The following is an 18521-nucleotide window of genomic DNA, read 5'->3' as shown; positions in this document are numbered from 1 at the left end:
CTCCTTCTTCTCCTTCTTCTCCTTCTCCTCCTTCTTCTCCTTCTCCTCCTTCTCCTCAGGTAGTACTTTCCTCCACTGAACCCCTATGGACCCACCTGCTGGAGTCGCTCTCTGAGGGTGGAATTTGGGAACTTCTCTCCTAGACTAGTGATCTTCAAATTATCCTGTGGACCCCTAGGGACTCCATGAGTGTGACTCAAGGGCCATTATAGGAAGATGGGGACAAGGAACCCAAGAAGCCACAGTCCTTCTTCAAGTAATGGAGAACGTCTGTTGTCTGTTTAGTGTATTATGCTTCTATACAACATTTTCCAGTTCCACTATGCTCTCTTGTGATCTTGGACAACTTGTTTATTTTCTTTGTGCCTCTCTCCCTTTATTTGTAAAGTCTTGATAGTAATAGTATTTATCTAACATAGTTTTTAAAATTTAAATAAGTTAATAGCCATATAACAGTTCCAAAACTACTTGACACATAATTAGTGCTCAGTAAATATTATTACTGTTATTGCTATTGTCATTAAACAAAGTATTTTGCTGTTAAAAAGAAAAGTTTAAAAATGTGGATAGAGGCCATTCAGTAAGGGAATCACCTCTGCAGAGTCCCTGAGAAGTATTCATTTGACCTCCACTGAGACACTTAAAAAGATAAGATTCTCATTACCTCTAGTCATTATGAAACATTACTGATCATCATAAAGTTCCTTTTGTGATAACATGCCAGTATGTATTATTTCCAGTATGGCCACAAAGATACACCATTTGCTTATTTTAAGATACTTCTTAGGTGTTTTCTGAGTCTTTTCTTTAGACCACAGTCACTGTCATTCTCTCCACTATCATGATCATTATCATCAAATACCAAAATTTGTTAAGAGCTTTCTATGTTCCAGACCCTGGACAAGAACTTTACAAATACACCCTCATTTGAAACTTACAACAAGCTTATGATGGTGGTACCATTAACTTTATTTTGTAAGCTTAAAGTATTTGACACTTGTTAAAATGGTAAGGAAGGTGTCACTCAAGGTATAAATCTTGAAAGCTCCTATTGCAATAGGAGAGAGAGATTGGGCTCAAGTCTGCATAAAACAAGTGAGGATTTTTAGCCAAGAAGCAAGTTGAGGGGGTCAGTAGATGGAAAATTATTAATGAGAGTTACCAAGAATAGGAAGATTCTTGCTAAAGGCTGGCCAAGGACTTATATATTAAAAGTGGGGAATGAATAACTTGATCAGATATCAAGAGTGATCAGATATCAATGGTAGGGAGATGACTTATCAGGATTCTATGCCAAGACTGAAAGGGGCAGGCCGAAGACACAAGATGGAGGGGAGGTGGGGAGCAAGGTTAAGGCCGAATCAAGAAAAGGACTCAGAGCAGCCTAACTACAGTTCAGTCAAGAACAAAGTCCTTGTCAAGCTATAATGAAGACAGTGGCAAAGTTTCTCATTGTTCATGGTATGCCCAAGTTGTAATATAGTTTCTAAGAGTAAATGCTCATTAATATTTACTGAATGATTAAATGAACATTAAGAAACCAAGGCTACTAAGAGTTCAATAACTTACACCAAGTCATGAAGGGAATGGTGAAGCTGGCAATGAATTCAGCTCTACAAGACGCTTAGAATTTCAACTCTCAGTAATATAATGATGCCCACCCCCCAGACCAGCACAGGTTCCAGGTGTCTTTATCCTTTTGAAGCGAAACAGTTGTGAGTTTCAATCTCTCAGTCTTTGGCACTACTTCCACTAGTGGTATATACAGTGTCTTCCAACTCTGTCTCCCCAAACTGCAAGAGCTGCTTTCAAGGTCTTCTCACAGAGTCACTGTATTGAAAATTGGCACATGCCAAAATAAGTGTCCTTGTAGCCTTTATCAGAGATTTCAAATGAAACATGGTTTGATAAAGCACAATTAAACCTATTTAAACCATGGCCAAATGATTGGTGAGCTTGTCTGTTAAAAATGATTGTATTAGTGTAAGATGTCACTGGCCTCGCATGTAACCATGGCCCAGGCAAAGTCAACATCTCATTCTTGAATCATCAGGCTGTGTTTTGAGGACTAGAAAATCATGGCCAAAGCTTTAGGGACAGTCCAGCCACTGCAGTCAACAAATCCACTACTGGCTAAGATGGTCACAGAGCTTTTTATTATTGCCCTTGAGTAGTCCCTTCTCCCAAGTGCCCTTGATAAAGAGGCTTCCACCAGAGATCTGGCAGGTAAATGAGGTGTGACTGCTCACCAGCTCCACCCACTGTTCCATCTTCTCAGATTTAGATTCTTGGGAAAATTATCCCCCCTGCTAAAGAGCATCAATCATTGCTTGTTTCTGCCGAATCAAGACTTGGGTGTTGAGGCACCTGGGTGGCTCAGCCTGTTAAGCATCCAACCCTTGATCTTGGCTCAGGTCATGATCTTGGGGTCATGGGATTGAGTCCCGTGACAGGCTCCATGCTGGGTGTGGAGCCTGCTTGAGATTCTCTCTCTCCTTGTCCCTCTGCCCCGCTCCCCCCACCCCCCAAAAAAGACTTGGGTGTTGATACTTTTTCTCTGTACCCAGTCTGGAGTCTCATCTGGCAACATTTCCTATCTGGTGTCAGAAGAAAGAGGGGAAACCGGGAAAATGTCTGAACTTAGAAGGCTGCCATGCTGATGAGTGTTCCTGGAAGTAGTACAAAGATGAATATGTAATAAACCCAGTTGAAATTACTTAACTTCTCTGTCACTTCATTTTCTCATCTGTAACACAAAGAAAATGGTAATAACTATCCAATAGATTTGTTATGAAGATCCAATGGTATAACAGATGTGAAAGTACTCAAACTCTCAAGTATGTAAAGAAATAAGGAAATAACAACAGCTTTATTGGGTTCTATTATCTATTAAAATGCTATGAGCAACTATTTGATTTCACAGTAAAAGAATTCCCACACTGGCGAATGTTTCTGACCTCTTCCCATGATTCTGTTTCTGGAAATAGCTATCTCATAATCGAGGCAGGAACTCTTGACAATATATAAGGCAGGACCCAAGTGGGCTGAGCAGACACCAGAAAGTCATTTGTTTTGCCACCATCTGACCGCGCTTGGCCACTTCAGCAGCATGAAAGCAACAGCTTGTGCCCTGCTCTTGGCTCTGGCACTTATGACCATCTTCAGTAAGTATCTCCCTCATAATACCACCCCTATCCTGATACTAGCAGCTCATGTCATCTTTTGCTCACATCATTCTGGGATATACACAGCACGTAGATAATAAGAGAAGCTTTTTGAAATGTATTTCTTTTGTCTCTACCAATAAATTGTTAAATGATACCGTCTTCGGGGCTGAGTTGACCTAAATGGTCAGCTAAGGCCAAATTCTTAACCACACAAACATTTTGTATAACTTCTTTGGTAAGTGTACATCCAGACTCTGCTTTGACTTGATATCTCCATTTATGGGGACCTCATTTCTTTATAAAACTGTCCCATCGACTGAGGGTAGCAGAAGGGGAGGTGGGTCGGGAGATGGGATAACTGGGTGATGGGCATTAAGGTGGGCACGTGATGTGATGAGCACTGGGTGTTATATGCAACTGATGAATCACTGAACACTACATCTTAAACGAATGATGTACTGTATGTTGACTAATTGAATTTAAATTTTTTTTAAAAATGTCCCATCCATTGTTTGGCAGCATGAGCTATTATTATTTTTGCATTGAGTTGAAATCTGCTTCCTAAGAATTTTCAGCTGCTGGTCCAGCTTCTGCCATCTATGCCTACTACACAATAGCAGACATTCACTAGATATAAAACCACTTCTTTTTTTCAATATTTCCTAAACTCTGATTATGAGGTAGGAAAGAACAAAACTCATCATTATAGTAGCTTCTCCATGCTTTTGGCTATGTTCTCATCCCATCCAAAAAAGAAAAAAAAATCTATGTTGAGCTTCAACCTTTGCTATTATATTGATACACAGTTCTGAAGACAGTCTTATATTTTTGATAGTCTGAGAGCTGAAACATAAATGAAAGACCCTTTTTTTTTTAACAAGCTTAGGTTCTTCCAGAGTTTAATTTGGTTTCTCTTGTCTTTGTTTTTCTCACAGATGTAGAATGTGCTGCACACCCTCAACAGGTCAGTACATCCATCTTGATATAAAAGTCCCACTTCTATGTAATTTTAAAGCCGGTATCAATAAGGAAATATTTGCTACTTTACATTAATTGAATTGCTACATGTTTGATGATTTTTTTAACTCTCAAAACTGATTTTATTTTAAAAAACTATTAAGAGACGTTTCTGAAATGGACATAGTAGAACAAAGTGGTTCGATACCTAGCATCTGAGTTATAAAGTCCTGGGTTTGAATTCCAGCTCCTTGATCATACGGCCATGGGCAACAATACTTGCCTCATAAGCTTATTGTGAGGATTAAAACCTCAGTGTTTGAAGAGAGTTGAGCACAGTACCTGGCACCTAGTAAAGCTCAAGAAGGACAAGTCATTCTTATATGATTCTTATAATTGTTAAATGGGTCACATACATCTTTGTTCTTTATCTTAGGGAATGAAGATTTTAATTTAACCTTCCCTTTATGACTCATATTAAGCAGTAACTATTGTTGAGAAAATCTAGGTGTGGTAGTAAAAACTTTAAAACCAGGAGTCCAAGCTCAATGGCTTTTTAGCTGTATGCCCGCAGGGCCTAGGCAGCTCCTTTCACTTCTTTTGAGTCTTTCATTTTACGTATTAAAGAGAATAAGAGGGTGAAGAGTGTAAATTTTGGAGTCATACAGTCCTGACTCCAAGCCATCCTTCATGATTTAGTAGCTGCTTGAGAATGAAAAAGGTTAATGAATATGAAGCCTTGGTAGTTTCTGGTCAAACTATGCATGTGACGTAAGTCCCAACACTGGGATTTGAGCAGGCAAGAAGTGAAATCATGCTGACATATACTCATCAAGGGGCACCATCATTCCCATTCTCCACTAGACTCCACCAGCTTCTGAGCTCCTTCTGCCATTTTATCATGCTTGCTAATCTTTGTGTAGCCATCCCCTCAGCCCTAAAACTTAGAAGGTACATGGCATATGGCAACCAAAGGAATGAATGGGTTAATTAATGGAACATAGCTGAAGGGGAAGATGAATTTAACCTGAAGTTTGGGTATATTTCAGGCTACCCAAGTGGAGATATTCAACAATTAGTAAGACATCACACGTGGAACTCTGAGTCAGAAAAACTGGAAATGTAAAGTCTTCTGTATAGAGCTAGAGTTTGTGTAGTCCTGAACGTAAAGCCAAGGGATAAAACTAATATTTTTTCAGTATTTTCCATGTCATTAAGTGCTAAGCATTTTACACGTATCTTCTTGATTATATATTTTTTACTTTAACCTTACAATGTAGTTATTACCGCCCTTACTTTGCAGGTAAAGAAACCAAAGCTTAGAGAAGTAAAATGATGGTCCCAGGGTCATATAGTCAGGATTTGAAATCTGATGTGTTTGACTTTTACTGTCCACACTCTTCAATTTGCTCATAGGTGAAAACCCCAGAAAACTCTGTCTTGGTGATTGCATACCTGCTCCTGCCGGGGACTTCACGTTGGCTTTGCTCCTAGCATTTACAACAGTGGTTGCTTCTCAACTACAAGAGCAAAATACATGTGTCTGTCTATGCACTGATGAAGTGTGTAACACGTGCTTTGTGATCAATGATTAATGGTAAAAGTTGCTAATGATGTGCTAGTTCTTAAAACTATAGGAAGTATCCCTATAATACATCTCATACTTGCATTCAGATAGAACTTTTTAAGGGAAAGAGAGAAATAGCAGGATGTGTAGAAAACTAACATCGTGGGAATGATTACATCTGTGAGTCTGCCATGTGTATTTTTAAATTTAAATTCTTAATTTTTAGGTAAGTTATTTGGTTACAAGCTACCATAAACAGGTTTATCACTCATGATTTTATATCTGATGCAAGAAATCTTTATACTTGATATATCTCAAAGGGGTTAGATGGGGACAATTAGAATAAGAAACAAATGATTTGAGAGCCCTCTAAACTCGCTTGGGAAATCCTAAATCCTGGGAATAAAAATTTGGTTGAGGGCTTTTAATATGTATTTCCAGGTTGACTGCAGTAAATATAAAAAAGTCACCACCAGGAAAAGAGGGATTTTGTCATGAAATATATGCACCAATTTGTGGATCTGATGGCAAAACTTACCCTAATGATTGCTTCTTCTGTTTTGAAGTTCAGTAAGTATTGAAATATTTTTCTTTTCTATATTTAATGTGTAATTAAGTGTTATGACAAATATACCTCAATTAGAAGAAGTGGTTTAGGGCACAATGAATATGTAAATATGATGAATACATAGAATTTGGGGTCCCTAGTGTCTTTGGATCTGTGGGTGTTCTGGCAGTAAGAGTAAATCAAAGAACCCTAGAGTCTGTAAGTTGGAAGGAAATTTGAGGGTCATCTAGTTCAATGTCCACCTACGAATCTATTATTTGAATTCCCTTACAAAAAACTCAAGTCATCCCAAAGTGTGTGCTTCATTATTTCAAGGGACAAGGAACATCTCTCCTCCTAGGCATGCCAGGCCAGTCATCTGTCAGAATGAATCGTATCTATTGTTCAGTTTTAATAATTAAGTTTAGATGTGTTAGAGCCCCCTAATTATTGGCACAAAAGGGGATAATATCTAAAAATCCTAAAGAAATTTTTGTTTCAGAGTGTGATTTCTCAACAAAATATGTATTGAAGCTCTAAATTTAATAAAAATTAAATTTGAAAATCAAATAGCCAAAAATAGGTTACAAAGTAATCATCTGAAAGATATATTAGTACCAGCTCAAAAAATATAAGATGGTACATGATATACTATAATGTATAGAAACATATAGATCCTTTTAAGTATTTTCAATACTTGCATGAATGAAAACAAACACCTAATATAGATGGCATATTATTCTGATTTGTTTTTTTATCAGAAAAAAATTACTTTTTTTAGAAGATTTTATTTATTTGAGAGAGAGACGGGAGAAGGGGGTGGGGGCACAGAGGGAAAGGGACAAGCAGACTCCCCACTGAGCATGGAGCCAGACACGGGGCTCGATCCCAGGACCCTGAGATCATGACCTGACCAGAAGGCAGATGCTTAACAGACTGAGTGACCCAGGCGCCCCCAGTCACTCCCTCCTTTTAAAAACATCAATGAGTGGATAGACTTGGGGATTCATTAGTGAATGCTAATTAGTTCTGGATGCTAATAAAATGCCTATGGCCTCAACAATTTTCATTTGTTGCTATTTTCTCTCCACAGAAAAACTGACAACAAACTTAAATTTGTTCATTTTGGAAAGTGTTGAATCTATCTTGTGATTCCAGTTCACACGAAACACACTTCTCCCATATAACCTATGCCGCAGTGCTTAATCTTGTCACCATTATGTCTGGATTTCCTTGTAGGATAAAGTAGACCTACATGAAATAAACATGTCTGACTCTTTTTATTTAGGAGTTGAATCCTCCAGATGTTTCACTTTTGGGTGATGTCTAATGGACCACCTTAGAGCCACATCCTGGGAGAAAAGGGTCAACTAAGACCAGTAGCGGGACCCAGAAAATCAAAGGACCTGAATCTGATGCCTTTTTCTTTTATTTTTTTAAAGATTTTATTTATTTATTTGACAGAGAGATAGCAAGAGCAGGAACACAAGCAGGGGGAGTGGAAGAGGGAGAAGCAGGCTTCCTGCCAAGCAGGAAGCCCAATGTGGGGCCCGATCCCAGGACTCTGGGATCATGACCCGAGCCGAAGGCAGACGCTTAACAACTGAGCCACCCAGGCGCCCCTCTGATGCTTTGTTCCTGCCCAGGCTAGGAAAACACCCCTGTGCATAACTTAGTTCTTGTGTATTCCTGAAACATGAACAGAAAAAAACAGGAGCCTCCAAGTACAAGAATCAGGAAATACTGTTTTGCTAGATGTTTCATATGTTTAAGACATGAAAGCTGCCCTAGACGGCTCTTTATTTTCTACCAGAATACATGTTTGTAAAATGTGGCTGGTCAAACGTGCCCAGTAAAGCTGTGTAAATTCCCATGAATTAGTTGACGTCTTTCATGAGTCTTTTCCCCCCTAAAGTTTTTTTTTAATTTAAATTCAATTAGCCAACATATAGCACATCATTAGTTTTTGATGTAGTGTTCAGTGATTCATTAGTCGTGTATAATACCCAGTGCTCATCTCATCACGTGCCCTCCTTAATGCCCATCACCCAGTTACCCCAACCCCCCACCTACCTCCCTTTCTGCAACCCTCAGTTTGTTCCCCAGAGTCAAGAGTCTGTCATGATTTATCTCCCTCTCTGATTTCTTCTCATTCAGTTTTCCCTCCCTTCCCCTATGATCCTCTGCATTATTTCTTATATTCCACATATGAGTGAAACCATATGATAATTGTCTTTCTCTCTTTGACTTATCCCCCTAAAGTTTGATCTCAGATCTAGGACCTGAAACTTCTCTGATCTCACCATTCATTATATTATATGTTTCAAAAAACATATTATTATATGTTCCGAAGATCATATTGTCCGTTCCAAAGAACAGAGAGGATGCCTTTGCACATCTTTTTAATCCATTTGTGCACCTCTGCAATTAACATATATCTTCTAATGCCTACTTTGTGTCAATATCTGTGATAGGCTTTGGAGCATACAGTGGTAAATAGAATAGACTTGATCTTGCCCTCTTGGAGCTTATATTCTGGAGAAGAATTTGCCATGCTTAGTATAGCGTCTTGTACAGAACTGATATTATGCAAATGTTTATTAACATTGAATCAAAATTAAGCAACATTTCAATTGGATTATTGCAGCACATTATGCACGCATTTAACATATGAAAATCTAACTATATATTCTCTGCAAAGAGGGAAAAAGAGAAAATAAAGTCCTTTTGAGCTGTGTTTTTGTCCACAAATCCATTAGAGATTCAGACACCAAGACTGACCACAAAATGACCTATGCTAATTTCCAAAGAATTCAAGTAGAGTGGTGTTCTCTGGGTGGTTTATTTTCTTTTGTTTTCTCTTTCACTTTTTGTTGTTGCTGTTGTTTCCTGAATGATGTGAGACCATCACTAGGACTACTTAAAAGCACTCTTCAAAGAAACTTTTTAAGGAAATGGAAAATACTGACTTAGACTTCATTTGTCTTTTCACCAAATATTAAATATCCACTCTTTGCTAGATGCTAGAAATGTATCAGTGAGCACACAAATATAAAAATTTATCCTTCCTTCATGAAGCTTTAAGGTTATATAGGAGGAATGATGTTAACAAAATATCAATCAAATATATATATAAATTAGACTAACTAGGGCAATCAGGAAAGACCTCCTGAGGCCCTCCTGAGTTGATTTATAAGCAAAAACCAAATGATGGGTAGAAGTCAGGCAAAGGAAAATGGAGGCAGGAGTGGAGATGGGTGGAAGGAGGAGGCAGTAGCCAAGGGATTGAGAGACAAGAAGCATCATTCCAAGCAAAGAGAGCAGCAGGAGACTGCAACATAACAAACCAGCACAGACAGTTATTGGCCAGTTCATGTTTTTCAGCCACTCTTCCTCCCAAGCCTCCCTACTATCCATTGCCCACAATCCATTTCCAACTGTCTCCAGAGTGATAGTTCTCAAACATAGATCTTATCTTGTCATCTCCCTGCTAAAATCACTTTAGTGAGTCTCACTGCCTGTAAGTCCATCAGTGCTGGCTCTCCAGCCTCATCTCTCTCCATTCTACATTATAAATGGACTGGTCACCACTCTCAGACCCCTCCAGGCACTTTGCAGTTGTGCACATGCTGGTCCCTCTTCCTCCAATTTTCTTTCCCACTTCGCCATCTCACCAATTTCCGCTCATTAAAAAGATTCATCCCTAATGCTCTCTTCTCTAAAAAGCTCCTATGTATTCTCTAACGAGTGTCTCCTATGTATTCATTCATTCATGTAATCCTCCCAGATTATCAAGCATCATAGTATATTCTCATTAATTTGTTAGCATCTGTTTCTTTTGCTATACTGTGAGATCATAGCTGGCATGCTGCAGGTATTTGATGAATGCATAATAAACTAACTGAATTAAATTAAGATGAATTGAATTTGACTTCTATCAACAAGTAAGCAAGGAACATGGTGTCTTATCTGAGATAACCCTGAAGTCAGATGTCACCTCCTGATCCAACTGTGGCACAAGACTATACGACATGTTTGCATTCTGCACCAACCCAAACTCTGGAATGCATTTTCAAGTTCCCATAAAAAGGATCCACAGATATACAAATAAGAGAGAGCAATGGCTGCTTTTCCAGAGATCGTGGGGGAGTGACTTAAGTGGTAGTCACCTTGCTCACCTACAGCCTAAAACTCCCCATTGCATTCCTATCCTCTACAGCCATCTCTTGAAACACCACCTTGCAAATCCTTGTCATTTGTACCATGGAAAGGAAAAGGAAATTGACATAAAATTTTAAAGATGCACAAATAAAAGAAAAGAAAAGCAATTAAATCCATTTGCTAAAATCTGTTGCTAGAACTGAAGCCTACTCACATTCTAAGAAATCTCATTCTGTTTCATTTTTAATTAGTTCTTTCTCATAGTTCAGCAAAGCAGGCACTACTACAGGCAATAAACCAGTGCCTCTCAAACAGGTAACTACTGTCTCTCTGGGAGAACAAAGGAAAGTTGAGCACAGACTTTGGAATTTTAATTGACAATGATAGTACAGATCAAGGAAGTGGAAGCTAGAGCTACAAAAACATTCCTTAGCAAAACCTATCTGCAGGGACACATCCTGAAAACTTTTCCGAACTTCTTAAGAAAAGGAACTCTGAACTGAAGTCAATTGAAGTTAAGCCTTTTATGAGTGCCTGCTGAAACGCTGCTGGAAAAGAATTACTGAGGTTGTGAAAGATGCCTCTGGGGAGCTCAGGAAACTATCCAATTGTTCCACTTGCCAAACTCCTGGGTGCTGATTTCCTGGGATGTGAGTCATTTAATGCTCAAAAATAGGCTCTGTGGCTAAAACAACGAAGGCCAGGAGCAGCCCAGCCCGACTGACTCATCAAAGAGTAAGCCTGGCTTCTGGGTTTCATTCTTCTTCTGCCCCATTGTTCCTGAATTTCATTGCATAAGCCCCAGACCCCTGTTCTGACCAAGGCAGCTTCCCCAGCCTGAGGCCCTGTCTGTAACCCGTCCAGCAGCCCAGCCCTCTGCTCTTGCACTTCTAGCTTGTGCTCTTTGCTGCTCTTCTCTTCTCCACTCTACCTGGAGCCTAGTGGCAGGCATCCCAAAATATTGGCAGACATCTGTTGTGTAGTTGTCCTGTCTCTGTTTGGACTGTCTATCAGGGCTCCAGTTCTTTCTTGTTTATCTATGGGGCCCATGGATTGCCTGAACCACCATCTGTTTGCTGCCACACCCTTTAGATATTGCCGTGTCCTCCATGTCAGGTGAAATTATTTGTGAAGCCTCTGCAATATAATGGTTAAGATGGTGATCATTTGGCAATATATACGATTATCGAATCTTTATGTTTAATATCTAAAACTAATATGATGTTATATGTCAATTATATCTCAATTTTTTAAAATTTCAAAAAGAGAAGGAAAAAAACCTTAAGGAAATTAAAAAAAAAAAAAAAAGGGATATGTGGCTTTGGGAACAGAGAGCCCTGGGATTAAATCTAGATTTGCAACTTCTGAGTAACCTTGAGTTCCTGGTTGAAACTGAGTTTCAGTTCCTGCATTTTGAAGTGGGGACAGGAACAGTTCCTTATGGCCTGGTGTGAATCAACCTATAATACAATACATAATACTGTGCTTGGCACATAATTAGCAAACAGTGAATGAATGATTTCGGAAACAGTAACAACAAAAATCTGTGGTCATCCTAACTTTGTCTCCTAAGCGCAACAGGTAGGCTCTGGCTTTTCATTGTCTTCTCCCCAGTTCCACCCTAGCACAAGGCCACCCTTGCCTGACCCCTGCCTGAGCGGCTCCTGAGAGAACACTGTGGACCTCCTGTTAGAGCAGATCATCATTGTTACAGCCACAGAAGGCAGTAGAGTGGTTTGGCTGCAATGAAAATATACTCCCACCGGGGACTTTGGGAAGATTTTTAAGTTATTCTCATTTTGGTTAAAAAAAAGGAGGAAAGAAAAAGAAAAAAATATGTGTCTTCTGGTTTGGGGTCCCCTGAGAACAGAGGATTGGATCCTATTTATCTTTTTGTCTAAAATGGATATTTATTTGTTTCTCCACTGCCTGACATAGAGTAGGCAGCCTGACATATATACACAATTTTTAAGCTGTCAGGGGAAAAAAAAATGAGAACAAACTTAGATTGAATTTATTCAAAGTCATGTATTCAACATCCTAATGGCATTAAGAGTCCCACACTAAATTCTACATTGCCTGCGAATAATAAGAGAAAACAGTGTTTATTTAGCAAAGGGCAGAGAACAGAATAACAAAGTTAATTCCTCACAGCTGGAGAACTGTTTCTAGCCTGTGGCTGCATGAGGTTGGAGGAGAGCAAGATAGGGGAGCATTTGTGTTGCTATTGGCATTTAAACTGTACATGTGTATAATATGGACTCTCTTGTATCTATGACATATGGCAAAATAGAGGAAAGATAATAAGGTGGATAAGGAGAGAAGAAGTCGATGTTCTCTGGTATAAATTGGCTGTGAACTTGAGATTTGCTAAGTGAAAAGCATCAATATGTTTGCCTTTACGGCATTCTCTTCCTTCTCCAAGATCTAGAGGCCTCTTTGACATTGGTTTTCTCAAGGACAGACGCTTATTCTTCTCCTGAAATAGTGCTAAACAGAGAGGGAAACTAGCCCATATAGGGGCCCAGATCATAGAGGGAGGGATCGAGGGTGGGGTAGGGCATTATGTCACTCAACTGGCCAGAAAAGTTCCACTTTCTCATGGAAACCTCCCATGAAGAACAAAGCACAGAATCAAGCACATCTTGTGACAGAAACCACTGTAAAAAAAAGGGACGTCAAATATTGAACCAGCGATTCAGAGATTTCTGGATATCACAGATCAATTAAATTTCTTTTTAAAATAATTATTTATTGCAAAATAAAGTAAAAAAAAAAAAACACACAATAGCAATCCAAAACAAGGGGCGCCTGGGTGGCTCAGTCGTTAAGTGTCAGCCTTTGGCTCAGGTCATGATCCCAGGGTCCTGGTATCGAGCCCCACATCGGGCTCCCTGCTCCACGGGAAGCCTGCTTCTCCCTCTCCCATTCCCCCTGCTTGTGCTCTCTCTCTCGCTGTGTCTCTCTCCGTCAAATAAATAAAATCTTTAAAAAAAAAAATCCAAAACAAAAAAAATCACCCATGATTTTCAGGAAACTTCTCATCATTTTATCCATACACCATGATACAGTTTCCATGTTGGCAGTCATATCATAAATGCAATTTGTGTTCCATTTTCCTTAATGTTATGCCATAATAATATTTAATTTTTTCTTTTGTCTTTTTGTTCTTTCCTCCCTAATCTCTTGAAATAACCAGCATACACAGTAGCCTTAAAAAAAAGTAACCATTGGGAGACTAATACAGGGTTGCCATTTTTTATATAAAAACTTTAATAAAAATTGTAATCTACTTTCTTTTTTAATTTATTTATTTGAGAGAGAGAGAGAGAGAGAGAGCATGTGCATGGCGGTGGGCGGGGCAGAGGGAGAGGAAGATAGAATCTCAAGCAGACTCCCTGCTGAGGAGGGAGCCCAATGCAGGGCTTGATACCATATCCCTGAGATCAAGACCTGAGCAGAAATCAAGAGTCAGATGCCTAACTGACTAAGCCACCCAGGCACCCCTAATCTACTTTCATAATTACTTAATAACATGAAATGATAGTTGTAATCATATACTGTTTTTAGTACTAAGTGGTTCTTATTTTTTCCCAAAAGTCTCATCTGAACCAAGTAGTAGCATTTAAGAACCACTCACGAAGACCAGTGATCTTTAAATGTTATTCTAAGGAAGGCTAGGAAGTTCTTGGTGTTGCCTGAGCAGCTTGAAAGCAGGCACAAGTCAGAACCTCCTACTCCTTCTTCAGTTCAGAGACACTTCTCTTTTATTTATTTCTTATATTGGGCAACAGTAAGATTTCCTGGCCCCTCCACTGGATACCTGTTTGAACTTGGGCAAGTTTTAAATTTCTCTGGCTCATCTCCCCTTCCTTATTAGTTATGTTAGGATTCTATTTACCCATTTAATAGAATTTTTGCAGGGATTATGAGTTCATGGATAATATGTGCTTAGAATATTCATGGTATGGCATATAATAATAACACAGAATAAGCTCAAGATTTATTAATACATTTAAAAAATATAAAACACTGGTGGCTACAGTCCTTATGCTCAATGCAGAAATTGCCTTTATAGGCATCCTAAGAGGTATTCATGCAGCTTCTTCTTGGATCTGTTGATCCAATAATCCCCATTATTAATGGGGAATGCTATTAAAACTTTTTATCAAGCTTAGATTTACCCCATATTATTTACCCCCTCATCTGTCCTAAATATAGCCCTTGAAGTCACAGAGAAAAAGTGCAATTGAGAACTCTTTCAGTATTTTTAAGATAGTTCTTTATACTTCCTGAGTTTACTAATATTATTAATATTAGTATAGGACCATGTCCTATACTAAATGCTTTACATCATGATTTTATTTAATTCATAAGACAATCCTAGTAATAAATTTATGTGAATATAAATGAGGGTATTTTATAGTATTTACCTTGGTAAATCTAGCACTTAATTTATTTCTAGGGCATGATCAGAGCTCAGAAAAAGAAAAAAAGAGAGAGAATTAAGTTAATGAATGAATCCGCTTTTTTCCCACTTAAGAAAAAGTTCAGTGAAGACAGACATGCAGTCCAACACTAGTAGGAAATGGCAGAGTTATGATTGGCAAGAGCTCTGTTTGACCCTAGAGCTCAAGTTCTTAAATATTGCTGCTCTATGCTCCCTAGGCAGTATCATAATCCCTATCCCCAGAGCAGCCCATTGGGACAGATTCTGGCTGTTTTTATTTATTCACAGAGAGATAAATGTGAGTTCTCTGCTGCACAGCCTTTCCAGGCCAAGGGCACTATGCCATTGGTGTTGTAGAGAATGCCTGCTAGTTTGTGAACTCCAAAGACAAGAGGAGCTGCCAGTGACCCTTTCACAGAGCCATAGAATGAATGGCTCCTTGAAGTTGTTGTTTTGCATAGTTGAGTCCTTGTAGCATTTATCAAATGGCATACATAAAGAACGTTTTATTTTGTTAAATTATTTCCTAATATTTGGTACTAAAAGAAGTGCAAAAGCTGCCCTTCCCTTGGACAATGGCTGTGCAGTTGATGGTATCACTAGCTAAGTATGCCCCCAATACTGAATGCAGTGGAGGTCTCTAGCTCTTGGTCCATCAAACTCTACTTGGTTTCTAAAGATTAGTCCTATTTGGAGACAAAGCTATCATAGACAAAGCATAGGAACAGCCCAGCTTCTGCACCATTGGATTCTTAAGATATCCACATGGACCCTCATTCTCGGTTTGAGGATACCTGTGACCTTCCCCTTAGGAAACGTGAATAAGTAGCTTTCAGTTGAGAACAGGTATAGTCCCAATAGATATTCAGCTAACTCTCCCATGAGCTTTACTTATACAATAAAATCTGGGGCTCCCAAGAAAGCCATACATCACTGTAGAGCATGGATTATTGCATAAGACTTGCCAACCAAGACCAGTGAATAGATTCCTCTGCTCTGTGTCCAGTCTGGAAACAGATCTGGCAGACTTTCAGTTGATGAGAACTCTGGGTAAAGGGCTAAGACAGCTGGTGCTGATAGCCATACTGATCACCGCATCAGACTCACATGAAAATGACTCTATTGCAAAAAAAAAAAAAAAAAAAAAAAGTACTGAACCAAGGAATCTGTCTTTAAAATTTATTTTAAACATTTACTAGTCCTGAGATCTTGGACAAGTTATTAACTTCACTAAGACCCTGTTTCCTCCTCTATAAAATAAAGAAGATGGTAATACCCATCTCAGACATATATGTGAATCAAATAACATAGTATATATGAAAGCACTATGAACTGTTTATGCACCATCCAAATGTAAATTAGCATTAATTTAGGTTATATTATGTAATCCTTCTGCACAGACACTTTTCCCATGATTCATTGAATCTTTTAAACCTGTTCTAGGGCACTGCTCTGAGAAGCAGCCATGTCTTAATAGAGATGACACATCTGGCTAGGATACAAGGCAAGCCTCAATGAGCTAGGATGATAATATCAGGTCACTTCTCTTGACTACACCTTACTGCCCTTGGCTGCTTTTAGCAGCATGGGAACAATAGCTCCTTATGATCCTAGAAACGGTGCCCAGGAAATTCTGAGATTTTTTCATCTTATAGATAAGCAAGTCTGTCTTTGTTTTAATGCATTTTTCTCTCCATTGAGAAACCATTGAATCACATATAATCTCAGAGTTGGAGTGGCCATAAAGCTCATCTAACCCAAATGTAAGAAAGCTTCCTGTGAGATCTCTGAGAAGCAATCATCTTCTAGCTTCTGCTTTGATGCGAAAACTCTCTTGTCAAAAAGATAGTCCATTCTTGACCTATTTGAGTCAATAGAATATTCTTAATTCATTGGGTAGAAATCAGCATTGACTCAACTTGTCATTTATGATGACACAAGATTTAAAGAATATAAAAATATATAATTTGTCCGTTCCATATTTATGGAGTACTGAATATGGCCTCACATCATTTAATAAACAAATTCTCATTATTATGATCCCCTTCCCAGTCTCAGGCCCTTTTTCTTGTACTCCATTCTCACTCCAGGAAAGCAATCATAGCATCACCACTCTTGCTGAGTGAGTCTAAACTGATCACTAGTTTGATTTGAAGCCTTGATGGGAACTCCACATCAGCTGGCACAGATGAAGAACCAAAACAAAAATCAGATCTTTCCCCCCCAGAATTAGTTTTGATTAAAGAGAATGGTCATTTCACAACATGTGGTAGAGAATCACTACTCTTATGTAATCTCAAAATTGGGACGAATTTTTCTATCTCAAAATTAAAAGCTCTTCCATACATCTTTTAATATGTAAAAGATGTGATATAGAATCATCAGAGTAACAATTTTGTTATGTACCTGAGTATTTATCCTATTAAGTGTCAAAGCCGGTTTTATTTTAAGAATTTTAGATTCAAACCATTATTAAATGGAGTTAATGGAGCATAATGTCCAAGTGCATTGACGTCAGAGTCAGAATTCTGTTAGTTCCCAGCTTTGTTGCTGTGTGACTAGGACACATCACTTTAATTTTCTGGATTTTCTGGACCTGTCTACTCATTTATACAATGAGAATAATTATAACACCTACCTCATTGAATTGCTATGAGCATAAATGCTATAATTTTTGCAAAGGGCTATAAATAACCCTTTGTACATAGTAAGAATTCTAGGACATTTAGCTAGTATGATTATAAAATGCCATGTTTCTTTACTTATTCATCAAGGGATGAAGAATGTGATCTAGCCTTTTCATTTTGATTCAGGATGAAAATTATTAATATTCTTTAGAGACTTCTCATACATGGTAATAAAAATTTTCAACTAATGGGCAGGCAGTGTAAGTGACACTCTAAATTCTCTTTGAGGCTATGCTTCATAAGTGAAAGAGAATAATAAATTAGCATAGAAGTGAAGAAGATGTACTTTGAAGTCACAGACTGGGGTTCCAGTAACAGGCTTATCAATTACTAGCTATATGGTCTTGGAAAATGTACTTAACGTTTTTCTGTTTTGGTTTCCTTCTTTAAAGGAAATGTTAATAGAGTCTACCTCAAAAGACGGCAAGAGTTAAAAGGTAAACCACATTCAGTGTTCTCAGAGTGTTCCAGGCAAGTAGGCAGGAGTTCCATACAGCTCAACTACTGCCATTTTGCCTTCCTATTAAGTATGTAGGCTGATATGACACAAAAGGGGTGACAGAAGAGTGTGAGATGAATAGGTGAGCCTGTCTTGTGAAATAAATAGGATTTTCTGAGTAAACAGTGAGAGGCAGTGGAATATGTGATGTAGGCATCAAAATATATTACCCTAACTTAGATGCAGTGAAAAGTTCACTGGACATGAAGCAAGAAGTATTTGGCTGAGAGGAGAGGATGGAGTGTGGGTGGTCTCTAAGGCTACAGAGGTGTTCCAGGGTAGCGAAGACCAATCTGTGCAGTGTTAGGCCACTTAGCCTCCATCTTGCAGGGACTAACACAGCATCACAAGCAGGCAGTATCTAAGCAGATCTGTGCTTCAAAAAAATCACTTTCCAAGCAAGAATGCCAGAAGGAGTAAAAGTAATTACAGCAAATATGTAAAGACCTTTCTATCTGCCAGCTACTATTCTAAGTGCTTTGTGTA

General features: G+C 38.6%; 2 protein-coding genes across 9 annotated transcripts in view; one reads left to right on the top strand and one right to left on the bottom strand.

Annotated features, from left to right (window-relative positions):
- Window positions 1–18521, bottom strand: part of LOC112820408 (sperm-associated acrosin inhibitor-like) — a 133777-nt gene that overhangs the window by 90682 nt on the left and 24574 nt on the right. The window lies entirely within an intron of this gene.
- SPINK9 (serine peptidase inhibitor Kazal type 9) lies at window positions 1428–7452 on the top strand. The gene is made up of 4 exons (XM_073891138.1): window positions 1428–1461; window positions 3053–3164; window positions 6133–6261; window positions 7332–7452. The coding sequence occupies exons 1-4, from the start codon at window positions 1428–1430 to the stop codon at window positions 7375–7377; spliced, it is 321 nt and encodes a 106-aa protein (XP_073747239.1). The 3' UTR covers window positions 7378–7452.

This window comes from Callorhinus ursinus, unplaced genomic scaffold, assembly GCF_003265705.2.
Source record: "Callorhinus ursinus isolate GAN/ISIS: 27379988/994484 unplaced genomic scaffold, GSC_fseal_2.0 scaffold3, whole genome shotgun sequence".
In the NCBI taxonomy this organism is placed as follows: domain Eukaryota; kingdom Metazoa; phylum Chordata; class Mammalia; order Carnivora; family Otariidae; genus Callorhinus; species Callorhinus ursinus.
Note: the sequence above shows the minus strand (reverse complement) of the source record. Positions and strands in the feature narration are given on the sequence as shown.

What these genes read in the sequence shown, in the direction of transcription:
- SPINK9 (XM_073891138.1), top strand. Translation starts at nt 1,428, where the DNA reads ATGAAGACAGTGGCAAAGTTTCTCATTGTTCATG. An exon ending in AAAGTTTCTCATTGTTCATG is followed by an intron (nt 1,462 to 3,052) that starts GTATGCCCAAGT and finishes TGGGCTGAGCAG; the next exon opens with ACACCAGAAAGTCATTTGTT. An exon ending in TTCTTCTGTTTTGAAGTTCA is followed by an intron (nt 6,262 to 7,331) that starts GTAAGTATTGAA and finishes TTCTCTCCACAG; the next exon opens with AAAAACTGACAACAAACTTA.